This window comes from Labeo rohita, chromosome 7 (assembly GCF_022985175.1).
Source record: "Labeo rohita strain BAU-BD-2019 chromosome 7, IGBB_LRoh.1.0, whole genome shotgun sequence".
Taxonomy (NCBI): Eukaryota; Metazoa; Chordata; class Actinopteri; order Cypriniformes; family Cyprinidae; genus Labeo; species Labeo rohita.
The window spans coordinates 32,247,844-32,274,500 of record NC_066875.1 but is presented as its reverse complement, the minus strand read 5'-3'; the positions used below and the strand labels follow the sequence as shown (position 1 = coordinate 32,274,500).

Here is a 26,657-nt window from a genome sequence, read left to right as displayed (position 1 = left end):
TGAATTATAACGATTTAAATTCGGATAGTGCACTTTAACGTCAACGTTTAAAAAAATAATTATTAAAATATTTCTTTTAAAATCTCAGGGGTACTTCAAGTAAATATATTAGGTGAAAGTTTGTGAATTCATGAATTTGTGCATTTTAATGTGTTTGAAAGACAAAAGCCTTCTGAAGACATAGATACATACTAAAGATACATAGTTAAATCACCTACAGAGTAATAATTCAAATAAACATTAATGTGTTCATCCATAGTTAATGCAATACTGAAACACTGAACCGCTTTATGTAAATCCAATGGTCAAATGTGTTGCCATGTCCACAAAACTGGAAGACTTTCTAAGTGGATATAAGCATTAGGCTATTTTAGAAAGGAACATTTAAAAGATGAAAAAGAGGAATAATTTATTGCTATTGTATAAATAATATGCAATCATGTAATCCATAAAAAGGTAACTGTAGTCTGATTATGAGTTTTTTAAAATGTAATGTTGGTGAGACTTATTTCAAATGCAAACAGTTGGCATCAAGCTGATCTTCTTATCCATTACTTTGGATAATCACTTCTCTGTAATTGTTTGATATTACAATGACACATAAAATCAGTTCAAAACTTTGTTTTTTAATTAGTCAATTAACACAAAGCAGGAATATAAACAACTCACTATGGTATTCATTACATAATAAATCGATAAATGTCACAAATCAATTCAACTTCTTAGGCTGAGGTATACAAAATGAAAAATGTTTGTAACAAATATCCCAAAAATATGTAATATGTCTATGAATTGCACATTAAGTTGATGTTTTAGTTATAGTCAAAAATTATGTGCAAGCCCTTGTTCAATATCCCCAAAGTAACAGAGTTGGGAATAAGTAATGATGTGCATGCAATTGGCACTTGCAATTAGACAGGGTTTCTAATTAAGGGGTAAGAAAATTATGAATTTTAATAAGCATTTCATATTTTGCCAGATACATCTACATTTACAAATTATTCACCATTTTTGAATTTTTCCCTTTTGAATGTGGGATAAACAAAGAAGGGCTTTGCTGAATAGAAAAATAGAGGTTCAACACATTCATTATCATATTGGCATGATTACCAAAACTCAAACCACCAAAACTATTCTTTCTTTTCTATATAAAGTCTATGTTAAGACATATGCATGTTGAGATGTTAAGACATATGTTGACAAGTGCACAAACCTAAAGTGGACAAAGTAGAAATTTCACAAAACACCACTTGTACAAAAAAACAACAACAGAATATTGGTGCAGCAGGTCAATTTTCATTACTGCTATAGTGAACAATGCACATAGAGGCCAATTTGAAAATACTACGCAAGATATTGAACTCTACATAGCTTTTAGTGCATTACTTTGTAATTAAGGCATTTTGTTTGACAAAGAGGTCATTTTTGGTTGGCTGCTTGCAGATCAGACTGATTAATCAGCTTATTAACGGAGAGAAGGCAGCAGAATAGAAACCTAGGTCTATGTGCTGGTGGCAACATTGGCTTTCTTCTCATTGAAGAAACTTTTAAGCATAAACACCTGGCCAATACAGACCACAAACAGGATGATGGTCTCCCCAATGGACCAAAAGTGCACACGATCATTCAGGTCTTCAGCCCTGATTCGGTCCTGAGCCTCCCGAAGACGATACCAAGTCTGAGAATCCGAAACCACTTTCAGGATCTCATGGATAGACAGGCAGGCTGACTCCATCTGCATAATTTATTCAGAGGTTCATATCAAATGCATATATGCACAGTGCATGCTATGTAAGAGTGAATGCTGTTTGTGTTTCTCACCTGTGTGAGAGCTGTCGCTCGGTTTGTGTCAGGCATTAATCTGTCATCCTCTCCAGTTCTGAAATCCAGGTAAACAGTTTTGTGAGAGAAGGTTGAGAACTCGTTGCTAAAGCAGACCGTGTACACGCCCTTCATGGTTGTTGTATGGGAAAAGCTGTCATATTGCTTTTTTCGTTCCTGATACAGCATATTATTCAGTGGATCTGTCACAAAACAATCCACATCATAGTTTCCTCCAGCAATCACCTGTGAGGAAAGAAAAGTATTTATATTAATAAGGCACACATGGTATTTTCAGTTGTTTAACAATGTTTTAACAGTGTTGAACAATGTTTAACAGGTTCTTAAGCCACAAAATCATGGTGATATTTGTTTGTGCGCCATACAAACTAATCAATCAAATGTTAAATAACGATAATCCAGAAAGACAGTCACTTTTGTTTTCTAACATATGCCACCAACTAAACTGAAGCAGATAAGCAATGTACTAAAAACAGCTGTTGACACAATTACCTGAAAGTCTATATCAAACTTTGCTCCTTGCTCTAGGTCCTCGTAAAAGCATTGTTTCTCGTTATCAGGCAATTCAAAAGTTAATTCGGTGGCATTTACAAAGGCAATGTACACAGCCAAAATTAAAAGAAAGGGGTATCTCATGGTGTTCACGTGGAGGAAAACTTAAATTATTCTTTAAAATTCACAGAAAGCCTCCTTCATTGAATTACAACTGATTTGCTGAACGCTCTCAGGCACTTGACAGCTTGAAGCTAAACACCACTGACGTGGCGGGAGGACAGGATACTTCCGGGTTACTTGTCCCTTTAATTTTCAAAATAAAGATTATTACAAGTCAGTGATTTGTCCAGAGAAAGCAGGCAGCTTTTTATTACAGTAGATCATTTTATGATCCGAAATTGGAAATAATACGTGATATACGATATTGCACTGTTGTAATAGTAGATCTTTAATATGTATAAATAATTAGAAATGTAGAAATAATCTACAAATTTGGCGAAACGCCATATACTGGTATTTATAGTTAGGCTCTATTTTTAAAATTGTACATAATTAATATCAATAAATATATGCGATTTCCTTGCTGAGGTGTACGTACGCTGTAGTCCAATGAACAGTTATCAGTAGGTGGCAGTAGAGAAAGCAATAACATTCAGTTCTTACCTCATGGTGTTTTATAATATCATATTACTTTGGACAAAACAAAGCTGTTTTCAGTATATAAACTAGGTAGTGTACACTTGAACAATTGTTGAACGTTTTCATGCTCTGATGTCTATAAAGTGTCCAAAACTGGGGTGGGAAACACATTAAGCGTAGACCAAAAGAAGCCATTTAACAAATCTGAAGTCTTAAAGTTAATGTGTGACCCTGGACCACAAAACCAGTCTTAAGTAGCGCAGATATATTTGTAGCAATAGCCAAACATACATTGCCCTGGTGAAAAAAACAGCATATGCTGGTAGGTATGTTTTGATGCTGGTTTAAGCTGGTCCTTTGCTGGTTCATGTTGGTCATGTTGCTGGTCAAGGACCAGCATAGACCAGCAAAAGACCAGCTTAAACCAGCATCAAAGCATACCTAACCAGCGTCCCAGCATCAAAACATAGCTACCAGCATATGCTGCTTTTTTCACCAGGGTGTATGGGTCAAAATTACCACTTGTTCTTTTATGCCAGAAATCATTAGGGTGTTAGGTAAAGATCATATTCCATTAAGATATTTTGCTATTTTTTTTTTACTGTAAAAATATCTCAATGTTTAATATCTTCGTTTTTAATATTTTATATCTCAATATTTTTCCAGATTTTCAAATAGTTGTATCTTTGTCCTATCCTATCAAACTATACATCAACAGAAAGCTTATATATTCAGCTTTCAGAAGTATAAATCTAAATTTTAAAATAAATAAATAAATAAATTGACCCTTATGACTGGTTTTGTGGTCATATATTTATATTCATACTTCAGCTTTTCACTATAATCTGAAATATTCTTTGTTTAATGTTGTATACCCAAACAACAACAAATTTAAATGACGCTTGCTAGCATGTGATCCTTATTTCAAAATATTTGATTTTCCACACAGCCTTGAAAATATTTGACCTTTCTAATCATTCTGTTATTTTTTCATTGACTAGAAAGAAAAATAGCCTAGAGCCTTAAACTTGCTATGTAGTGCAAGGTTATGTACACACACATGTGCTCACCCACATTTCATTCCCTCACCTGAATAGAAAGTCTCATGAAATACCCAACCAAAAACTATTAGGCTATAGCAATTACAATGACCATACAAAGACTATGTAAATGGCTGTGCCGCAAACAGTTTTATTAGTAATTACTAAGACAGGTGTTTTCAAACATTTCAAGCCAAGGAGACATAAAACCAGTTTATCCTATGTGAGAAATATATATGCAAAATATTTACTTATATTAAGTGGACAGTATTTTTCTACCCACCAGTCTGTCAATTTCAATCAGACTGTAAGCCAACACTACTAAATCGTTGCAATGTATTATAAAACTATTGATGATTGTTGCGTCTGTGACTCGGACTCTTATTTTGAAATTCGAGACCGGAGCACGTGATTCCATTGTTTTTACTCAGAAGTAAGTACACTTTTCCGGTTTTGTGTGGGGGCGGTGCCCTTTCTGCAGACACTTTCGATACAGAAGGAGCGGGACAGCTTATGTTACAACTACACAGTTGAAGAAGAATCTACCACGTGTAATAATGCAGGACTTCACAAAGGCAGTGAAGGAGTTTGTGGAAGAACACTATACAGGGGTCACAGTTGTCCTTGTTACTGGTAGGCTAAAGTTAAATCATTATTTTGTATGTTTTAAACTGGTTGTGGCTTACCACGACAAGAAATAAGTAAACATGGGGCACTATAAAACTGAGATTTACAAGCGTGGAAAATGCCTTTATTAAAATCTGAATGCGTTAAAGAACAAAAGTGTAATTTATTACTACAGAGATTTTTTTTTCGAGTCATGCTCAGTTTAGAAATATTAAAAGATATTAATATATCTCTTAATATAGGCCTCTTGCGTACTGTATGACTGCCTGTGCTCATTAACTGTACTGGTGACTTAGGTGTCGGGCTCTTCGCCCTGCGGAGATGGCTGGCTGGAGGAGTCTGTCGCAGCAAAGCCCGCTTGGACGGCAAAACTGTTCTGATAACGGGAGCCAACACTGGTATCGGTAAAGAGACAGCGGTGGACATGGCCAAGAGAGGTCGGTTCATTTTAATGGAGCTCTAAAGATGTTATTTTAAATTATTGCTTGAACTATCATCAGATGAGGAGTATAATATAATAGCAAGCCTATTTTGTGATATGAATGTCTCAGTAGGGCTGTCCAAGATAATAACAAAAATTATAGCCTCTTAAGTCAAGTTTAAAACAAATTATTGGGTTAGCCCATCTGATTTTCACTAAAAAAGCTCAAATGCGAAATGTGACCCTGGACAACAAAACAAGTCTTAAGTGTAAATGCCTCGAAATTGAGATTTTTACATAATCTGAAAGCTAAATAAATAAGTTTTCCATTGATGTATTTGTTAGGAGAGGACAATATTTGGCCAAGATACAATTATTTGAAAATCTGGAATCTGAGGGTGCAAAAAAATCAAAATACTGAGAAAATCAGCTTTAAATTTGTCCAAATGAGGTTCATAGCAATGCATATGACTAATCAAAAATTAAATTTTGATATATTTACGGTGGAAAATTTACAAAATATCTTAATGGAACATGATCTTTACTTAATATCCTAATGATTTTTGGCGTAAAAGAAAAATATGTCCCATCCAATGTATTTTTGAATATTGCTACAAATATACCCTTGCAACATAAGACTGGTTTTGTGGTCCAGGGTTGCGTATTAAAAAAGGAAAACTTGCAACCTTGAAGCTGTCATGAGAGTCTAAAGGAGTTTAATGTTTTGTTTATCATGACATGGCAAAAAACTGACCTTGATTTAAAGGACAAAGTTCTAACAAAACTATTTCATTATTTGATTTGCAGTTGAAGTTTGACACTCACACCACTTAGGCATTTCTAGTGTATTCAACTCTGCTTTTTGGTCTGAATTAAACACTTAATGTTTTTAAAAATGTTAGCATTAAAAAAGTTAGCATTAACTATTAAAAAATAGCATTTCACAAACAGGCTGGTTAGATCATTTAAGGAGACTCTATTATTAACCTAATCAGTATTTGATATTCAGTACGCTCCTTTTATAATGAGGTTTGAAAAGGATGATAAATAAAATGGTTGGGGAAGATAAAACTGGTTTAATTATGCAATCCATCTTTTATCAAACCACACTAACATGACCCAGTTTGTTATGGTACACTTTTATGGTTAGAAATGTTCATGGTCAGCAAGACAGTGTGTAAGAGCCTTGTAGTACTGTTGTATTTGCTTAAGGATTTATGGCTGTTCATTTCAACAGTTGATAAACCTCCATTGTTCAGGTGCAAGGGTGATCCTGGCTTGCCGAGACATGGGCAGAGCCAACAAAGCAGCAGAAGAGGTCAGGAAGAGGAGTGGAAATGACAACGTGGTTGTGAAGATGCTTGATCTGAACTCCTTGCGGTCTGTCCGAGCTCTGGCCAAAGATGTACAAAAGACTGAAGACAGACTGAATATTCTCATTAATAATGCTGGTAAGGAATGTCAGACAGATTATAATGCATCTGCATGAACACATGGTTTATATCTATGCATTTATATATTTATATAGTTTTTTTATCTGCAAATAGGGATAATGATGTGCCCACATTGGAGGACAGAAGATGGCTTTGAGATGCAGTTTGGTGTGAACCACCTGGGTCATTTCCTGCTCACCAACTTACTCCTGGATTTGTTAAAAAAATCAGCACCCAGCCGTATTGTCAATGTTTCCAGCCTGGCCCATGAGTCAGGTGTGGAAGCCCATATATCATGTGTTTAACTGAATTAGCCATAACAAATTTTTGCAACTCCCTATCCAGTTCCCTGACAAGATGCTCTGTTTTGACAAAATATACCGTTATTGTGTTTTGCCATTGTTGAGCATGAAATATACAGAAATACTTAAGAAAATATAATATATAATATAAGTTTGATGGTAATGTATTATTTAAAATGTAAATGCATTTTAAGTGTTTATTTGGTACATTCAATATTTTGATTCCAATAATATTTCAAAATATTTTCTGTTTGACAGGCAAGATTCATTTTGATGATATAAACCTGGAGAAAAACTATGAAACATTAGTAAGCTATCGACAGAGCAAGCTGGCCAATGTTTTGTTCACCCGGGAACTAGCTACCAGACTAAAAGGTAAACTACAGACCTGAATCAGGTTAGACGCTATATTGAATTTAACACGGATGAAAACAAGGCTGTATTAGAGGTAAATGTCTTTATAACTTTATAATATCACACAGTGTATGAAGGTCCCAGATGATATAATTTTTTACAACTTTCAAAACTGTTTTATAGATTTTTTAATACATTTTTTTTAAAAGACAGTTCATCAGCTGAACATCTGGCATTGTTTTAAACAATAAAGTCCACTAAATGCATTGTACTTGTATGCCTCACAGCCTTGTTTACATTCCATTCTAAAATTAAATATGATGCTACCCTGACTAAGGTCTATAATGAAAACTTTCTCACTCTTACAGTATTGAATCATCACATTGTTACATCTACACACAGACACTCTCTCAAACACACTGCTTTCAACTCTCTCCCCATATATCATTTAGACACAGGAGTGACAACTTACGCTCTTCATCCTGGGGTGATCCGTACTGAGCTAGGACGACACTTTTTCCCCTCTCTGCCTCTGTGGAAAAGGATTTTAGCCATTCCCTTTGTCTACTTTCTCAAATCACCTTGGCAGGGTGCACAGACCACCATCTACTGCGCAGTAGATGAGAGTCTAAAGAATACCAGCGGCCTTTACTACAGGTCAGTAGCTTCTTTCTGTCAAATGTGTTAAATGCAATCTAGTAAGATTTTAAGATTTTGTTCATCAAGGCCTGTAATAGGTCTACACAAACTAAAATAAAGTTAGATAAAGTTAGGATTACAACGGCCAGCAAGATTTAATATGCGTCACCTCTTCCATGATATCATATACTGACAACAAATTACAAGTTATTGACAAACATGAAACAGCGATCTCTGTTTTACAATGGATGTCATCATCATTAAGTTCAAAATGAAAAAAAAAAAAACTTTTTTAATCACTTTTTTAAAAGCTTTTATTCACACGTTGTTGTCTGACCATTGGCGTTGAATCATAATCATTTCAGGCTGTGGTTAATTTCTCTCTTTTGGTTGTTTTACAGTGATTGTGCACTCAAAGAGGCAGCTCCTCAGGCTAGAGATGATGCTGCAGCTCGCAGACTGTGGAATCTCAGTGCTTCCATGGTGGGCCTGGCTTGAGACAAAACTTTGCACACTGAAAATCACCATCTTCATTTAAAAAGCAGCTTGTCACATTTTCCTGTGTAAAGTGAACATTCCATATTTGTAAATTAAATCTGCCTACTTTATATAAAGTACAGAGAGCCCATTTGAGTAAGAATGTAGGAAAATATACTTTCTGTGTCTATAATGACTGCACTGTATAACTGCAGTATGAAGTGTGAATTTAAATTAATTAATTAGCAAGATTTTATATACCATAACACTATTAGCCATAGTGTATGCAGTTATACAAATTAGACATTTGACCTATTAAAAAATTAATTTCATTTCATTTCCAGTGCTTGTGTAATTTGATACCATGTATCATGGTATAATTCTTTGTGTAATATAAGTGTTGGATAACATTTTTACAAAGCTTATTTTTGAATGATGAAAATAAGACAGTTAAATTGTTACCCTCTGTAAAATGAAAGCTTATGGTAGAGAGCATTTTATAAAAGCTGTAGTACAACATGAACAGTTGTGGAATAAAATTGGAATTTTAAAAAATTATTTTCATTGGACATAAACAGTGTATTTAAAGTTCATTAGAAATAAACACATTCAGAACTTAAAACTTTGGTGTTGTTTTCATTAAGCCATAAGTATCATTGTCATCAAGTAAGTATCATGTTAATCAAGTCAGCATTAGGAAAACACTTTACTAATTTGCCAAGTTTGTGAATCTAAGAATTACTCTTGATGAGTGTGAAATGTACTTATAAAGGTATATTTTTATATAAAGGCAGTTTTTCATGTATAAATGCGAATTTATTCACCGTGAAAAATCAATATTTAAACATTTACTTTGATTAAGCTCACAGTAAATATTGTTTCTCCTTACCAATCTATATGATCTTCTGGTCTCCCAGCAAACATAGAACATTCCCCTAACGTGCCCTATGCTTCCTGTTTGGTTATTCTTTTGGGAACCAAATGAGAACGTTCTATGGACGTTTCTCTGTAGGTTATTTTTAGGTTTTATTTTTATAACCTACAGAGAGCCTTCCCGGAACGTTCCCGATATGTTCCCCTAACCTACAGGGAACATTCTATTTATGTTAAGAAAACTTTCCTGGCTAACCAACAGGGAACATTCTTGGGAATGTTCTGGGAACCAAAAGCGAACATTCTCAGAACGTTCTGGGAACCAAAAATTGTTAGCTGGGTTCAAAACAATGCAGGGGAACGTCTGTCAATTTAAGTCCATTTTTCGACGTTTTATCATCCTCCAGTAGTAAATCAGACCGTAAGCCAACACTATTAATTACTTTAAAAAATATGAACTATTGATTCATGTCGTTTCTGCAGTGCACAGCCTCATTTATACAACCAACTCAACAAGACTCTTATTTTGAAATCCGAGACTGGCGCATGTGACTCCACTGTGTTTACTCCAGAAGTTAAGTACACTTTTCCTGTGTAGCGTGAGAGCGCCGACCTGTCGCTGACCTCACTGCAGAAGGAGCTGGAGAGGTTATGTCACAACTACACAGCTGAAGAAGAATCTACCAGGTGTAATAATGCAGGACTGCACAAAGGCAGTAAAGGAGTTTGTGGAAGAACACTATACAGCGGTCACAGTTGTCCTGGTGACAAGTAGGCTAAAGTTAAATTATATTTTGCATTTTTACGACAACGAAAAATAAGTAAACATAAAGCACTTTAAAACTGAGCTTAACAATTTTTTGTAAATGTAAAAGTTTTGTGAGTGCAAATATTTTTAGTAACCACAAACAGCTGGTTATTGCAAGTCCTGTAAAATGTAAAGAAATAAATAAAAGAAACGAAATGTTGCACCTGTACCGATAGGTGTCGGGCTCTTCGCCCTGCGGAGATGGCTGGCTGGAGGAGTCTGTCGCAGCAAAGCCCGCTTGGACGGCAAAACCGTTCTGATAACGGGAGCCAACACTGGTATCGGTAAAGAGACAGCGGTGGACATGGCCAAGAGAGGTCGGTTCATTTTAATGGAGCTCTGAAAATGTTATTTTAAAGAACCGGCGTTTTGTAACATGGCAAAAACTGACCTTGATTTACAGAAGTTTAAACAAATATTAATACTATTTAAAAAAAAATTTCCCTACTTTCTTCAGTGCATGATGTTGCTTTTTGTGCATGAGAAAGATCTGAAAACTTCCAAAGCATAAAGTCCACTCCAAAATGAATTATTCTCTAAACACAGTTTCTAAACTCCCTCAAATTCCTCATTTGTCCTGAGGTTTTTTTTTTCTTCCAGGAATCATACGTCACGCTATCATTCATTTACTCATTTAAATATTCACTGCACAAAGTATATGCAAAAAAATAAAAATAAATAAATACTTGTGGGTGATGCCTGGTTGCGTTGTCACCATGTCCAAGATGCTCCATTTTACAGATCTAATATATTGATACACATGCAGACTGGGGTGTGTTTATGTATTTGACAGCTGATGCAAAACAGTCTGCTCTGTGCACTCAGAACACTGTATATGAGAATTTCAAACTGGCAAGACTTTATAAACACATCTTAAGAATAAACATTTCATGATGACTTACACGCAGTATCTGAGACCCACGGAGATAATAAAAACAAACCGATAATTTGTTTGTTGTTGCCATAGTAATATAGTAGCAACAGAATGTGTTTGCTTTTACCCAAAAAGTGGTATTTAAAGCATGTTCTGTGTTGTATTTTGTGTTTAAACTGAACAGACGCATTAATGGTATATGCAGTAGGTTTGAAGGGATCAAACCACACTAAAATGGCCCCGTTTGTAGGCTAATGGCACACCTTCGTGGAATCGTTTGTGATCAGCAAGAGAGTCCATATAAGCCTTGTAATACTGTTGTATTTGTTGAAGGCTTGATGATTGCAGAAAATCCCTGCATTGTGCCAAGAGACAACATAACCTCTATAAACCTCCATTGTTCAGGTGCAAGGGTGATCCTGGCTTGCCGAGACATGGGCAGAGCCAACAAAGCAGCAGATGAGGTCAGGAAGAGGAGTGGAAATGGCAACGTGGTTGTGAAGATGCTGGATCTGGCCTCTTTGGAGTCTGTCCGAGCTCTGGCCAAAGATGTACATCAGACTGAGGAGAGACTGGATATTCTCATTAACAATGCTGGTAAGGAATATCAGCCATATTATAATGCATGAACACATGGTTTATATCTATGCAGTTATATACAGTCATGGCCAAAAACATCGGCACCCTTGCAATTCTGTCGGAAAATGCAACACTTCTCTTAGAAAATTGTTCCAATTGCAAATGTTTTGGTATTCATGTGCTTATTGTTTTTGTTTGTACGGCAACAACACAAAAAAAAAACAGAAGAAAAGTCAAGCTTTTTTTGATAAAATTTCACAAAGAACTCAAAAACGGACTGGACAAAATTATTGGCACCTTGTCAAAATAGTAAGAAATAATTGACTTTCAAGCATGTGATGCTCCTGTAATTTGTATTTAGACACACCTGTGGCAAGTAACAGGTGTGGGCATTATATGCTATGGTAGGAGACCCAAGAGGACACAAAGGCATAAAAAAGCAAGACTGGTGTTTGCCAAAACTTATGTGACAAAACCACAATCCTTCTGGGGGACGTACTGAGGACAGATGAGACAAATGTAGAGCTTTTTGGTAAAGGACATCATGGCACAGTTTACAGAAGAAGAAACGAGGCCTTCAAAGAAAAGAACGCAGTCCCTACAGTCAACCATAGTAGAGGTTCAAAGATGGTTTGAGGTTGCTTTGCTGCTTCTGGCACAGGATGCCTTGACTGTGTGAACGGTATCATGAAATCTGATAATTAGTAAAGAATTTTAGGGTGTAACGTAGTGTCAGAAAGCTGCATCTCCACCAGAGGTCATGGGTCTTCCAGCAGGACAATGACCTGAAACACACTTCAAAAAGCACTCAGAAATGTTTACAAACAAAGCGCTTGAGAGTTCTGAAATGGCCAGCAATGAGTCAAAATCTGAATCCCATAGAACACCTGTGGAGAGATCTCAAAACAGCAGTTGGGAAAAGGCATCCTTCAAATCTGAATGACCTGGAACAGTCTGCAAAAGAAGGGTGGTCCAAAATTCCAGTAGAGAGATGTAAGAAACTCATTCATGGTTACAGGAAGTGATTGATTTCAGTTATTTTTTCCAAAGGGGGTGCTACCAAATATTAAGTTAAGGGTGCCAATAATTGTGTCCAGTGCATTTTTGAGTTCTGTGTGGAATTGTATCAGATTTGACTTTTCTTCTCTGTTTTTTTGTGTTGTTCCACTGCAAACAAAAAAAAAAATAAACATGTGAGTACCAAAACATTTGCAACAATTTTCTGAGAGAAGGGCTGCATTTCTGACAGAATTGCAAGGGTGTCGATATTTTTGGCCATGACTATATATATAATTACATTTTTTTTTCTGCAAACAGGGATAATGATGTGCCCACAGTGGAAGACAGAAGATGGCTTTGAGATGCAGTTTGGTGTGAACCACCTGGGTCATTTCCTGCTCACCAACTTACTCCTGGATTTGTTGAAGAAATCAACACCCAGCCGTATTGTCAATGTTTCCAGCCTGGCCCATGAGACAGGTGTGGATGCCTATGTATCTTTATGTGTTTAACTGAATTAGCCATAACAAAACACATTTTCTAAATTATTGCAAATAGTAATTGTGCTCCCTATCTAGTTCCCTGACTGTTTTCACTGAAAATACAGTTATTGTGTTTTACCATTGTTTATTTGGCACATTCAGTATTTTGATTCCAATAATATTTAAAATTATTTTCTGCTGGAAAGGCAAGATTCATTTTGATGATATAAACCTGGAGAAAAACTACGATACATTTTTAAGCTATCGACAGAGCAAGCTGGCCAATGTCCTGTTCACCCGGGAACTAGCTGTCAGACTAAAAGGTAAACTATAGATCTTAATCGAGTTACGCTATATTGAATTTAACACAGATGGAAATGAGGCTGTAAGGGATTTACACTCTTAACAGTGGCACACACTGTATAAAGGTCCTAGATCATAAAATTTTCACAATTCACATGTTTTTGTCTATAGAAAGTTTTTTTTCTGATAGACAGTTTATTAGCTGAACATTTGGCATAGTTTCAAACAGTACAGTCCACTGAATGGGCTGTACTCGTGTCCTTTACAGCCTTGTTTACATTCCTGTCAAAAATTAAATATGACGCTACCCTGACTAAGGTCTGTTAGGTCTTTACTAATGTAAACTTTCTCACTCCTACAGTACTGAAACATCACAATGTCACAACTACACACACGCTCAAATGTGCTGCTTTCAATTTTCTCCCTGTATATCTTTTAGGCACAGGAGTGACAACTTACGCTCTTCATCCTGGGGTGATCCGTACTGAGCTAGGACGACACATTTTCCCTTCTCTGCCTCTGTGGAAAAGGATTTTGTTCATGCCATTTTTTTTGCTTTTCAAAACACCATGGCAGGGTGCGCAGACCACCATCTACTGCGCAGTAGATGAGAGTCTGAAGAATGCCAGCGGCCTTTACTACAGGTTAGTAGCTTTTTTTCTGACAAGTGTGTTAAATGCAATCTAGTAAAGTTTTAAGATTTTTCTTATCAAGGCTTGTGAGGTGTAAACAAACCAAAATTAAAATTATGTCCAACAAGATTTAATATGCGTTGCCTCTTTCATGATATTACATACTGACTCTAATTTTTTTTTGAAACAGTGATCTTTGTTTTACAGTGGATGTAATAATCATTAAAGCTCAAAATGGAAAACAACAAACTTTTTCTACACTTTTTTTTTTTAAAAAGCTTTTGATAATTTATGATCAAGCTTTTATGATTATTTCAGGCTGTGGTTAATTTCTCTCTTTTGGTGGTTTTACAGTGATTGTGCACTCAAAGAGGCAGCTCCTCAGGGTAGAGATGATGCTGCAGCTCGCAGACTGTGGGATCTCAGTGTTTCCATGTTGGGCCTGGCTTGAGACAACACTTTGTGCACTGAAAATCACTATCTTCATTTAAAAAGCAGTTTGTCACATTTTCCTGTGTGGAGTGTACATTCCATATTTGCAGACTATTAAATCTGCTTACTTTATATAAAGTACAGAGAATTAGTTTGAGTAAGAATGTAGGTAAGTAGAGTTTCAGTAATGACTGCAATGTGTAACTGTAACATGAAGTGTTAATTTAAGCATTAAATAATTAGTAAGATTTTATATACTGTAATGATATTAGCCATATTGTGTATAGCTATATAAATTAGACATTTGTGACCCTGGCTACAAAACCAGTCATAAAGATAAATCTTATTAAATACATATTTATACATACTGAGATCTGAAAATCTGAAATCTGAGGGTGCAAAAAAATCAAAATATTTAGAAAATCACCTTTAAAGTTGTCCAAATAAAGTTTTAGCAATGCATATTACTAATCAAATGCATATTACTAATTACTAGCAATGCATATTACTAATCAAAAATTAAGTTTTGATATATTTACAGTAGGAAATGTACAAAATATTTTCATGGAGCATGATCTTTACTTAATATCCTAATGATTTTTGGCATAAAATAAAAATTGGTCATTTTGACCCATACAATGTATTGTTGGTATATTGCTACTTACGACTGTTTTTTATGGTTCAGGGTCACATTTGATCATATTTTTTTATTGCCAGAGCTTGTGTAATTTGATACCATGTGTCATGATAGAATTCTGTGTGCAATATGAATATGGTTTAACATTTTTACAAAGCTTATTTTTTAAATTATGAAATGAAGACATTACATGAAACATTACCCTCTGTAAAATGAAAGCCTGAGTGAGTTTATGGTAAAGGTAAAGAGCATTTTATAAAAGTTGAAGTACAACATGAACCGCATTTCAGAAGTTTTTAAATTCTTTTCCTCTTACATAAAGAGAGTTTATTTGAAATTTTGTTATAAATAAACAAATATAAACCATTAAATGTTAAGCAAATCATCCCTGAAGTATTGATATTGACGTTGTATTGGAAAGATCGATCCTAATGTGTTTTTAATCTGTAATTTTGCTCATCTGAACATACACAAATACTGAAAGACAGAACCAATCAATCACTTGTAACATTGATTATATGTAACATTAATTACAATTAGGCTAGTTTCTGCAATTAAATTTATTGTGCAATCAAATTTTTAAATTATTTAAATTGAATCTTCACATTTTAAATGGAGTGTGTTATATTCTCTAATTGTTTTTAATAAATCTGTCAGAAAAAAATGTGCTAAAGTTTTGCCTATAGGAATACAACTAGCAGCACTTCACCAAAAATAACCATGGTTTTATTACAGAAACCACACTTCAGTAGTAGGCTATTTGCCAAGTATGTAAAACTGCAGACTGGAGATCTCCAAAATGGGGCGGGGCCTCGTTGCGCAAAAGACTTTCCCCATTGGCTCTGGCTTCAGTAACTAAAAAAGTCCAATTTTCCGGTGAGTTCCGGTTGGGGAGTTACAGAACAGCCCGGCGATCTCATATCGCATAATCTTATTAACTCTTTATCTGCCACGCTATTCAGTGCCAATCCCCCTGTGCAGTCACTTTCACTGGTTAAGGTTAGGGTAGGGTGTGAGGTAGGTTTAGGGGTTAGCATTTGTGTAGCATAGCGTAGGAAATCAACACTGTGATTGACACATCCAATAAAATCTTTAAAATCAGCTGTGCGGAGTTTGCGCTGAAGTGGATTTGGGGGGGAAAATTGCGCATGCGTGTCATGTGTCTGTCTGTCAAAGGGAGGAAGCCACGCCCTATTTTGGAGCGCCCACCCTGTTTTGGAGTTTTGGAGTTTTGGAGATCTCCAGGCTGCAGTTATACCCCTCTCCTATTTGTAGTAAAACTGCTGTAACCCCAAATGTATCATGGTTACTACTACTAATATAGCTGCAAGCAGCAATGACAGGCCCTCGCCGCCAGCGCAACCGGCACCCTGGTGCCATCAGAAAAACGGTGCCCAGTGGGCACATGCATTAACAGTATCCTTGCACCCGTTTGGATTAAAGGGTTACAGCAATGAAAGGGTTAAAATCATTAAGTCATTCTGATACAATGAGACTAAGATAGGCTTAGAGTTAAAAAGATTCCTTATCCTATGAGGTCATCTTGTGTTCATCCTTGGTATTACAGTCTTCATCTGCCAGTTTGCAAGTGTGATATTTCAAATGTTTTTGCGGTCTCTGAAAACATGATAAACATATTTCCTAAGAATGACTTGTTTTTCATATGTAAAAAGTTGTGAAGAGTTAGGATAATGCACTTTAAATGCACTCTCTCTCTCACACACACACACACAAACACAGCCATTCAACTACCCCCAGTCACACTTACACACACACATACACACACTTAATCCCATCCCCCAACACAGTGTTAGAGTGAGAGAGTTAGAGTAAGATCAGATGTTTAATAGTTTTTTAATTTTCTGTTTTTAGTAGACTATTTTACATCGATGGAAGTAGGCATTTATTTCTCAGAATGACTAGTTTTATGTATGTAAAAAGTTTTGAAGTGTTTGAGCGCTGCATTTTAAAATTATGGTTATGTTTTTTACTGCTATTTTAATAAATCACCATAAATCAACCTTTCAAGATATCCCAAATCCGCTCGCAATTTAACATCTTCAATATGTTGGCATCATGTTGACAAAGTTTGGTGTAAACTACTTATTCCTGCTTGGAGGAGTATGAATTTATTTATAGCCTGATTTTTCCAAAAATCCACATTCAAATCAAAATAGCAGACTTTCTGTTGGTCGCAGCTAATGGGTGTAAATTAGAAAGTTGTCCGGCTTGATGAGACCAATATACATACCAAGTTTGGTGTCTGTAGCTAAAACTAACCCCCCAACTTTTGACAAAAGGAGGCGCTATAGCTATAGAGCTCTAGAGCGCCTCCTCCACGCTCATTTATGAGCCTTTGCCAGTGTCTAACTATATTAATACTGATGTGTGTGTTGAGTTTCATGAAAATCTAAGCCTATTAAGTGGCCCGAAAACACAGGAAAAAAATGTTAAAGTTTGACACATTGGCATGGCAACAGTATTTAATGTATCAACGACCCCTTTACAGATTCTCATCGGCCGTGTTTTGACATTATTCTGATGAAGTTTGAAGCAAATCGAATAAAATTAAGAGGCTGATTTAAAAGCATTTTGAAAACGACACACTTCCTGATGCCAGTTGGTGGCGCTATAACTTTGACTCTTAATAGTCACATCTATGTATGTGATCAGCATCATACAACGAACAAACTCCTGAAGTTTCATCAGAATCAGACAATGTGTGCAGTAGTTATTACTGTTTCTCATTTCTCGCCATAATTTTGTCGCCTCGCCACGGCCAAACCGTTCGAGATATCAAAAATCCCCTGGCAATTTAGCATCCCCAATGTCTTGAGATGATGTTGACAGAGTTTGGTGGCAATCTGAAAAAAGCCCTAGTAGGAGTATCGCATATTCCAGAGCACGCATTTTTCACAAAACCTTGAATAGCTGAGTTCTGTTAGGCGAAGCAGGGACTGTGAGCACGAAAATTGTTTGGCCCGATGAGGTCTATATGTGTATGAATTTTGGTAACTGTAGGTCAAACGGTGTGCGCTAAAGAGCCCCCCCCCCATATCAAACTCTGTCCGGCCCTGATGGCTGCAGATTCCAACATGTGTGCAAAGTTTCAAGAGTTTTCGTGTATGTTAAGGGCCTCAAAATCCCCCAAAACATTGACAAATAAATAAATAAATAAATAATAATAATAATAATAATAATAATAATCCTCAGAAGGACCTTTTAGGGCTCGGGCCCTAAATATGGTAATAAATTGTACTAATAATTAAAAAAAAAACATGGTTACTATAATTATCATATGTTACACTCAAAGTTAACTTTGTACCTTATCTACCATTGCTAAAGAGTGCATACTTTATATCTTATGAAACTAATGCACTCTTTTAGGGGTAGATACGGTGCAGCTTACGGATCGAAAAACAAAAAGTGGTATTGCCCAACCTACTTCGAAGTACATTTTTCCTGTTTACAATGTGGGCGGCGGCCATACTGCAGAAACGTTCGCTGCAGAAGGAGCTGGACTTCCATATGTTACAACTACACAGTTGAAGGAGTATCTAGCAGTTGAAATAATGCAGGACTACACAAAGTCAGTGAAGGAGTTTGTGGAAGAACACCCTGCAGGGGTCACAGCAGTCCTGTTGACGGGTAGGCTAAAGTAAAATCATTAGTTTGCATTTTTAAAACTGGTTGTGGATTCCCACGTTAACAAAAAAACTGAGGGTTACAGGCATACAGAAAATGACTAATGAAATCTGAATGCGTCATGGAACAGAAATGTAATTTATTATTAAAGTGATTTTTTTTCTAGTTGTGCTTAGTTTAGATTTTTTTTTCTAGTTGTGCTTAGTTTAGAAATAGTTGTGTGTTCATTTCCCAGTAATCATGAACAGTTGATTATTGCAATTCACGTAACATGTAAAAGAAGAAGTCATAGGATTTCATTAATTAAAAGATGTGGACCATGTTATGTTTATTGTAATGATAGTTTATATAGGCCTCCTATGTTCTGGATGACCTTTGCCTGCACTTATCAAATGCACCGAGGTTAGGAGAGTAGGTTAGAGGTGAGGTGATGATGCTGCATTAATGTTGCACCTGTACTGGTAGGTGTCGGGCTCTTTGCCCTGCGGAGATGGCGGGCCGGGGGACTCTGCCGCAGCAAAGCCCGCTTGGACGGCAAAACTGTTCTGATAACAGGAGCCAACACTGGTATCGGTAAAGAGACAGCGGTGGACATGGCCAAGAGAGGTCAGTTCATTTGAATGGAGCTCTGAAAATGTTATTTTAAAGAACTGGCATCATATGAGAGGTCAAGTATATATAGTAGTAAGCCTATTTTGTAATATGAATGTCTCAGTAGGGATGTCCAAGATGATAACAAAAAATTACAGCCTCTTAAATCAATTTGCAAAACACGTTATAGGGTTAGCCAATCTGATTTCCATTAAAAAGCTTAAATGTGTGTGATGTAAAAAAAAAAAAAAATCATGTCATCCTTTTTTTTTTTTTTTACATTTTCTATTTCCTCGATGTTGCTGTTTGTGCAGCTAAAAGTGATCTGCAAAGTTACAAAGCGTAAAGTACACTTCCAAGGGTTTTTGAGAATATCTCTATATCAGCACAAAGTCCATTTAAGGCAACGCTTCACAAACATTTTTGAAATGCCTCAAAGGCAGCTAAGTACAGTCGGTCATGTAAGTACAGCTCCTATCTTTGAACAGGGAAACCCCTGCTGAAAAAAAACAATAGAAACAATCACAGAAATTCTAATGGTTTCCACTCCAAATACCATTACAAACGATCAACTTTTAACCATTAAAACCGTTAAAAATGGTTTTCTGTAGTGTGTTTTGGGACACATTTCATTAGGATTTAGTGTTTATAACAAGCCACCGACAGACCTGCAGGGTCCATTACAGTATCCCATTATAACTAGTAAAACCATTACAAATTTTGTGATGGGGTCTGTTGTTTGTTTTTTTTTCAGCAAGGACATCAGATTCTTCGAAGCTGTTTACCAAGCTTACGATTAAATTTAAATTAAATCTAACAACAGCTGTCTTATAAATTGTCTTTATTATTCTCAAGCATCATTAAAGAAGCATATTTTTCAATCTAGACCACTCAATGCACGTGCAGTTCTTAAGTGACGTAATGACCGATTACCTTTTATTTAGAAGGTGGGACTAATCTGCATGTTGCACTTCCTCCCATTCATAAGTAAAATGAGTGCACTGTCTTTGGCACAGTTTCTGAACTCCTTCAAGTGCCTCAATTGTCCTGAATTTTCATCACGTCTATGGAGTCAAAACAATGGCAGAAAGTAAAACGCACAAAAAGGTGACACGCAAAGGGAAAAAAAGGTATTGCAAACTCACACTTGTCTAAAACGCAAAATAAAAGCAGCATTGCAAGTAAATTAATAGCTATGGCCATGGAAAATATGTATTGCAAAATCATTACTTTTACACTGCTTCATTTATATTTTGCAATTCTTTATTTTTGTTTGCAAAGCTTCTTTTTTTTCTTGCAAAACTACTTTTTTTTTTGCAATTTTTAATTTGTGTTTGCAAAAAACATTTATTTTTTCTCAATACTTTCATTTTTGTTTGCAAACTTTTTTTTTAGTCTATAACATACTCTGGTTAAAATTTCTCAGTGGTAGTGTAAAACAACACCCTTTTTACCTTGTCAAAATCAGCTCTGCAGAAATCATCAGTTCTGTTGCATGTTCCTTTAAATGCAAATGAGCTCTGCTCACCCCGCCCCTCTCTTCTGTATGAGCCCTGCTCTGTTTACTTTAGCCACATTTAGCTGCGTTTAGCCTCTAAATTTGCTAACCCCTATGTTATTAGGAAAGTTAATTGCAAAGATTCATAAAAAAACCTTATACTCACTTCTGCTGTAAGTGAAGCTGGATCACAAATGATTCACACAAACATAGACGGACATATGTAGATCGGGAGGCACATTCCATTCACAAAGAAATGTAATCCACTGCATCTTCAGCGGATCAGATGTCGGGAGTAAATGATGACCACTATGTTCATTATTACATCCAACAACAGAACAGGTCAGTCGCTTTAGAAGCCATTCTTGTCTACGTCCCTGCTCCGGGATCGAAACAATGGCGATCGGACTGTTACAGCTCATTCAGGGCGGCAGTCAATCAAACTATCATGGGAGCAGCCTCTGTATGTGTGACGTCACATAGACAAGAAGCTGAGAATGGCTTGATTTGAAAAAGGGGAAATTATGTTTACAGATTAATTAAAAACCACTGGGTGGACTTTTTTCATTATATGGTAGATGTACACACACTGCCAACACACATTTGTGTTCAAACAACATGTAAAAGTGAACTTTGCATCTGATGCAAAGGATTTAAGGATTTATGGCTAGTCATAAAAACAGTTGATAAACCTCCATTGTTCAGGTGCAAGGGTGATCCTGGCTTGCCGAGACATGGGCAGAGCCAACAAAGCAGCAGAAGAGGTCAGGAAGAGGAGTGGAAATGGCAACGTGGTTGTGAAGATGCTTGATCTGACCTCATTGCGGTCTGTCCGAGCTCTGGCCAAAGATGTACATCAGACTGAAGACAGACTGGATATTCTCATTAATAATGCTGGTAAGGAATGCCAGCCAGATTATAATGCATGTGCATGAACACAGGGTTTATATCTATGCATTTATATATTTATATAGTTTTTTTTATCTGCAAATAGGGATAATGATGTGCCCACAGTGGAAGACAGAAGATGGCTTTGAAATGCAGCTTGGTGTGAACCACCTGGGTCATTTCCTGCTCACCAACTTACTTCTGGAGTTGTTGAAGAAATCAGCACCCAGCCGCATTGTCAATGTTTCCAGCCTGGCTCATGAGACAGGTGTGGAAGCCCATATATCATGTGTTTAACTGAATTAGTCATAACAAAACACTTTATTTTCTAAATTATTGCAAGCAGTAATTGTACTCCTTATCCTGACAAGATGCTTTGTTTTGACAAAATGTACAGTTATTCTGTTTTACCACTGTAGGGCATAAAATATGCATAAACACCTAAAAAATACACAATTTTGATGGTAATGTATTGTATGTATTATTTACAATGTAAATACATTCACAGTGTTATTTGGTACTTTCAGTATTTTGATATATTTCAAATTGTTTTCTGTTCAACAGGCAAGATTCATTTTGATGATATAAATCTGGAGAAAAACTATGATACATTGGTAAGCTATCGACAGAGCAAGCTGGCCAATGTCCTGTTCACTCGGGAACTAGCTACCAGACTGAAAGGTAAAGACACATGTGCACACACAAAAACACTTTCAAACACTCTGCTTTCAAACTGTCCCTGTACATCATTTAGGCACAGGAGTGACAACTTACGCTCTTCATCCTGGGCTGATCCATACTGAGCTTGGACGGCACTTTTTCCCTTCTCTGCCTTTGTGGAAAAGGATTTTGTTCATGCCCCTTTATTTCGTTGTCAAAACACCTTGGCAGGGTGCACAGACCACCATCTACTGCGCAGTGGATGAGAGTCTGAAGAATACCAGCGGCCTTTACTACAGGTCAGTAGCTTTTTCTGTCAAGTGTGTTAAATGCAGTCTAGTAAGATTTTAGGATTTTGCTCATCAAGGCCTGTAATATGTGTACACAAACTAAAGTTGGCAATGCAACAGCCAGCAATATTTAATATGTATCACCTCTTCCATATCATATACTGACACAAATTATAAGTTATTAACACAACTTGAAACACAGATCTTTGTTTTACAATAGATGTCATCATCATTTAAGTTCAAAATGGAACACAACAAACTTTTTTGAAGCTTTTATTCACACATTGTAATCTGACCATTGCTGTTCAGTCATAATCATTTCAGGCTGTGGTTAATTTCTCTCTTTTGGTTGTTTTACAGTGATTGTGCACTCAAAGAGGCAGCTCCCCAGGCTAGAGATGATGCTGCAGCTCGCAGACTGTGGGATCTCAGTGCTTCCATGGTGGGCCTGGCTTGAGACAACACCTTGTGCACTGAAAATCACTCTCTTCATTTAAAAAGCAGTTTGTCACATTTTCCTGTGTAAATTGGACATTCCAAATTTGCAGACTATTAAATCTGCTTACTTTATATAAAGTATAGACAGCCAGTTTGAGTAAGAATGTAGAAAAGTTTCAGTGTGCAGGATGAGGCCGGCTCTATAACAAAATGCCTATGCAATATGATAAACTGCTATATGAACTGTGAATTTAAGCATTAAATAATTCATGTGATCTTTTTATAGCCATTGTGCATAGCTATAAAATAGACATTTGATCTAAATTTTAAAAACAGATTTCATTGCCAGCACTTATGTAATTTGATGCCATGCATCACAGTTAAATTCTGCGTGTAATATTAATACAGGCTAACATTTTTACAAAGCCTATTTTTGAATAATGAAATAAAGACAATAAATGACTTAGAATAAAATTGGAATTTTCTTAAATTGGAGTTTTTGGAATTTTGGAATTTTTTCAAAAAGTTTATTGAAATGCCATTATAAATAAACACATTTAAAACATTAAACTTTGATATCATTTTCGTTAAATTGTCATCAAATGATAATCAAGTACTTTACCAATTTGCAAAGCTTCTGAATCTAAAAACCACTTCTAGCTTGTAGAGATTAATTTTCTATATTTGATAAAGCTAAAACAAATTTGAAAGTGCAATCAAGTTTACAAGTTTAGAGTTATAAATAGCCTACATTTTGGATTTAATATTATAAAGTATTTAACTTATGGTCAAATTAATAAATACATAATTAAAATTCTCATTGAGACCATATTTTGATATATAAAGCTCATAATTGCTGTATGTATAGATATGACATGAAATGAGAAAATTATGCAGCTTCAGCAGTACCTGGAAAAAAAATAAAGTGTACATTTAAAAATAATACTGATTTAAACATATTGACAGCTATCACTTATTAAGTCATTGACATTTACAAATGTGCAATCGCCACACATCACCAACGCACCCTGACCTGAGTGCCCAGCGGACACAATGTTGTATGTGTCAGCCACATGCCCTTATCAGTTCTCCGTCCAACAGATTCACCATCTTTAGCTGGGCTGGAAAAGTGATAAGGAGATGTGAGCGACCATTTGAACATGTACTCAACAGTCCTACTGAGATCTCCAATTGCTTCCATGCAAAACTCCGGCACAAGTTCCCACCTGCTTATTCTTTTAGCCGAAGGGACATCAAACGAGTCTTCATGACTTGTCTTCCCATATAGGTAGCAGCAGCTGAGGTTACCAGGTCGGGGAGGACATCTGTGATCTTCCCAGTAGCTTTCGACCAGGATGAGTCTAAGTCCGTCTTCCAGAAACCAAAGCTTTGAGGCAGGAGGTCTGCACGGTATAGCACAGGCTCACAGTCTGTATGTTTGCCAGTGTAGACACACCCCACTGATGAGTTTTATTTCCTCTCCACCCCACCTATTTGCAAGTCAACCTTGACATGCTATTGGTTCCCAACTGAGGATCACAGGTCAAACCCTTTCGGCGGCCAAAAGAGGGTGTTTATTTGGTGTTTGCGCTGTCAGTCATGATCAGATCTGCCAATGGAATGGGAAAGGCCATGTCTGGTAGGTGTGTTCATCCCAGGTGTGACTCAGATGAACATTCCAGTTTTGAAATACCTGTCTGCCCATCTCTTCTTCTGCTTCCTTGGCTGCGACACACCCTCTTCAGACAAGAGACAGAACACTTCCTCCTATAGCTTTTATGGGATTTCACCTGCCAAAATCACTCAGCCTCACTTGTCACTTAATGCTCAGTAAGAGATAAAGAGATACGAAATGTGTATAATGACAAAGTTAGTTTAAAAAATCAAGAGGTGAACCATTTTAAAGGACTGCACACTCACTCCATGCACACAAACATTTTTCAAAATATGAAATGACAGAATTTTTTTGTGAACTATTCCTTTAACAGGTGCAAGCTGTAACATGCACTGTTTTCTCTGAGCAATTACCCTCACATTAAAGTTCACCACGCACAGATAAACCCAAGGATGTATTAGGGTGTGTGAGTGTGTGTGTGTGTGTGTTTGTCGTTGTGCACATGTGCCCCAAGGTGGTGTGAGAATGCAGGTTTGTAGCATTCCAGGCAATACAAACTCAATGTACAGCTTCTAAGACGAGTTAAAACAAGCTAAAATCTTAATCATCTGTCAATGTGACTAAGAAGCTATCAAGGGCAATCATGTGTGATGGATGTCATAGACATAAGAAATACATAATGCTTATATCTGGTTCAAAACGTAGACACGCAAAGATGCACGCATACACACACATTTTAACGCAAACCAGGGAGGTGGCCAGACAGCTGTCCAAAAAATTAAATCACGCTCATCTCTCAATGACTCAACAAATGCTTCACACACAGAACATTGCGCATTGGTTTAGTTGTAACATTAAAATGAACTTAATCTTCAAAGTTTATAGTTAAGAAATGCCCATAAAAGTCAATTAAGAAAGGGTTTTTTTTTTTTTTTTTTTTTTTTTTTTCATTTCTGAAATTCTCAGAAACCCAGTTTAAATTGCATTATATATATTTTTAAATATTGTTTTGCATATTTAAAGACAGGCTGGCCCACAGCAGGTTTATGTGCAGTTACATATACGGGGATTTTTTAGGAGATCTAATGAATATATATATATATATTTTAATAAAGTTCGTAAAAGTGCACTGAATAGTGCAAATGGACTCAGCTTTACTGGCAAGAGATGAGCGGTCCGCCTGACTGGCTGTTTTGCGAGTGATGGTTAGTGATGTCTTAGCATGCCTGTGTCAGGGAAAGGGAGCCAGTGACTCTATGGGCTTTGTGGCCAATTATCTAGTTGAGTTCCTCTGGATGGTGTGAAAGTCGCATGCTAAGCAAACAAGCTTCAGTTGTCCTTTATCTGATCCTGGAGTTCCGTCCAAATCAGGCACCAGGATCACTCATGTGGATAATAGGATATATGCTAAAACATCTTCAGCACCGGAGCAGGATTACAGAACGCACATTCCCAGCATTACTATCAGTCATCTCTTGTTCATCAGTCTAACAAAAATAATTAAAATAAGTTTAGTTTTCAAAAAATCACGTTACAGATCATTTTTGTGAATGTAAGGCATTAAGTAAAGAATATTTTGTCATTTACTATTTATACAAATAATTACTCTGCAATCTAAATTACGTTTTACTCTTAAGGACAACATAACTAAGTGGATTTCAGTACCATTTAGGAAGCATTAGTAGTAGTAATAGTAGTAGTAGTTTGAATATCTGCCATTGTCTTAATCAAACGTTTGTGATTTTACTGACTGATTGTTGTATTTATTATTTATATTATAAATGCAATGTTATAGGGTGTACATATTATTATCGATCCATTACTGCAATAAGTTTAATTCAAAATGTAAAGATTTTAAATGTTTTTTAAAGAAGTCTCTTCTGCTCACCAAGCCTGCATTTATTTCATCCAATATACAGCAAAAGCAGTAATATTGTTTACTATTTAAAATAACTGCTTTCTATCTGAATATTTTAAAATGTATTTTATTCCTGTGATCAAAGCCTTTTCAGGATTCTCTGATGAATAGAAAGATCTAAAGATCAGCATTTATTAAAATTAATTAGAATTAATTAATTAAAATTAATTATAAAATTTAATTAGAAATTAATACTTTTATTTAGCAAGGATGCTTTAAGGTCGAA

At 36.1% G+C, this 26,657-nt stretch overlaps 4 protein-coding genes and 1 long non-coding RNA gene across 7 annotated transcripts; 3 read left to right on the top strand and 2 right to left on the bottom strand.

Moving 5' to 3' along the window:
- Positions 1 to 606: 606 nt before the first annotated feature.
- Positions 607 to 2,608, bottom strand: tmed3 (transmembrane p24 trafficking protein 3). The gene is made up of 3 exons (XM_051116088.1): positions 2,335 to 2,608; positions 1,822 to 2,067; positions 607 to 1,735 (listed from the first exon to the last, which is right to left on the bottom strand). Exons 1-3 carry the CDS (start codon positions 2,476 to 2,478, stop codon positions 1,502 to 1,504), a joined length of 624 nt encoding a protein of 207 aa, XP_050972045.1. The 5' UTR covers positions 2,479 to 2,608; the 3' UTR covers positions 607 to 1,501.
- Positions 2,609 to 4,480: 1,872 nt separating this feature from the next.
- On the top strand, positions 4,481 to 8,900 carry LOC127168104 (retinol dehydrogenase 12-like). The gene is made up of 7 exons (XM_051114667.1): positions 4,481 to 4,649; positions 4,940 to 5,080; positions 6,324 to 6,515; positions 6,612 to 6,773; positions 7,058 to 7,174; positions 7,606 to 7,810; positions 8,194 to 8,900. Exons 1-7 carry the CDS (start codon positions 4,574 to 4,576, stop codon positions 8,288 to 8,290), a joined length of 990 nt encoding a protein of 329 aa, XP_050970624.1. The 5' UTR covers positions 4,481 to 4,573; the 3' UTR covers positions 8,291 to 8,900.
- An 803-nt stretch (positions 8,901 to 9,703) lies between these two features.
- LOC127168101 (retinol dehydrogenase 11-like) lies at positions 9,704 to 14,406 on the top strand. Of its 2 annotated transcripts, XM_051114664.1 has the most exons (7): positions 9,705 to 9,913; positions 10,127 to 10,267; positions 11,230 to 11,421; positions 12,721 to 12,882; positions 13,091 to 13,207; positions 13,627 to 13,831; positions 14,174 to 14,406. In XM_051114664.1, exons 1-7 carry the CDS (start codon positions 9,838 to 9,840, stop codon positions 14,268 to 14,270), a joined length of 990 nt encoding a protein of 329 aa, XP_050970621.1. In that variant the 5' UTR covers positions 9,705 to 9,837; the 3' UTR covers positions 14,271 to 14,406. The 2 variants fall into 2 exon arrangements, with proteins under 2 accessions (XP_050970622.1, XP_050970621.1); XM_051114665.1 differs by lacking the exon at positions 13,091 to 13,207 and having other exon boundaries at positions 9,704 to 9,913.
- Positions 14,407 to 18,353: 3,947 nt separating this feature from the next.
- On the top strand, positions 18,354 to 23,375 carry LOC127168103 (retinol dehydrogenase 11-like). The gene is made up of 7 exons (XM_051114666.1): positions 18,354 to 18,536; positions 18,999 to 19,139; positions 21,328 to 21,519; positions 21,617 to 21,778; positions 22,075 to 22,191; positions 22,265 to 22,469; positions 22,821 to 23,375. The coding sequence occupies exons 1-7, from the start codon at positions 18,461 to 18,463 to the stop codon at positions 22,915 to 22,917; spliced, it is 990 nt and encodes a 329-aa protein (XP_050970623.1). The 5' UTR covers positions 18,354 to 18,460; the 3' UTR covers positions 22,918 to 23,375.
- A 298-nt stretch (positions 23,376 to 23,673) lies between these two features.
- LOC127168105 (uncharacterized) lies at positions 23,674 to 24,313 on the bottom strand. 2 transcript variants are annotated; one of them, XR_007828079.1, is made up of 3 exons: positions 24,125 to 24,313; positions 23,932 to 24,019; positions 23,674 to 23,807 (listed from the first exon to the last, which is right to left on the bottom strand). It is a non-coding gene; the product is annotated as an uncharacterized LOC127168105 (long non-coding RNA). The 2 variants fall into 2 exon arrangements; XR_007828078.1 differs by having other exon boundaries at positions 23,688 to 23,807; positions 23,926 to 24,019.
- Between the last annotated feature and the right edge of the window lie 2,344 nt (positions 24,314 to 26,657).

Excerpts from the sequence above, each read along its gene's own strand:
- LOC127168101 (XM_051114664.1), top strand. The coding sequence starts at position 9,838 with ATGCAGGACTGCACAAAGGCAGTAAAGGAGTTTGTGGAAGAACACTAT. Across the intron at positions 10,268-11,229 it reads GGTGGACATGGCCAAGAGAG|GTGCAAGGGTGATCCTGGCT; the intron begins GTCGGTTCATTT and ends TCCATTGTTCAG. Across the intron at positions 11,422-12,720 it reads TATTCTCATTAACAATGCTG|GGATAATGATGTGCCCACAG; the intron begins GTAAGGAATATC and ends TTCTGCAAACAG.
- LOC127168104 (XM_051114667.1), top strand. The coding sequence starts at position 4,574 with ATGCAGGACTTCACAAAGGCAGTGAAGGAGTTTGTGGAAGAACACTAT. Across the intron at positions 5,081-6,323 it reads GGTGGACATGGCCAAGAGAG|GTGCAAGGGTGATCCTGGCT; the intron begins GTCGGTTCATTT and ends TCCATTGTTCAG. Across the intron at positions 7,175-7,605 it reads ACTAGCTACCAGACTAAAAG|ACACAGGAGTGACAACTTAC; the intron begins GTAAACTACAGA and ends TATATCATTTAG.
- tmed3 (XM_051116088.1), bottom strand. The coding sequence starts at position 2,478 with ATGAGATACCCCTTTCTTTTAATTTTGGCTGTGTACATTGCCTTTGTA. Across the intron at positions 2,068-2,334 it reads AGTTTGATATAGACTTTCAG|GTGATTGCTGGAGGAAACTA; the intron begins GTAATTGTGTCA and ends CTTTCCTCACAG. Across the intron at positions 1,736-1,821 it reads GAGCGACAGCTCTCACACAG|ATGGAGTCAGCCTGCCTGTC; the intron begins GTGAGAAACACA and ends TAAATTATGCAG.
- LOC127168103 (XM_051114666.1), top strand. The coding sequence starts at position 18,461 with ATGCAGGACTACACAAAGTCAGTGAAGGAGTTTGTGGAAGAACACCCT. Across the intron at positions 21,779-22,074 it reads CAGCCTGGCTCATGAGACAG|GCAAGATTCATTTTGATGAT; the intron begins GTGTGGAAGCCC and ends TCTGTTCAACAG. Across the intron at positions 22,192-22,264 it reads ACTAGCTACCAGACTGAAAG|GCACAGGAGTGACAACTTAC; the intron begins GTAAAGACACAT and ends TACATCATTTAG.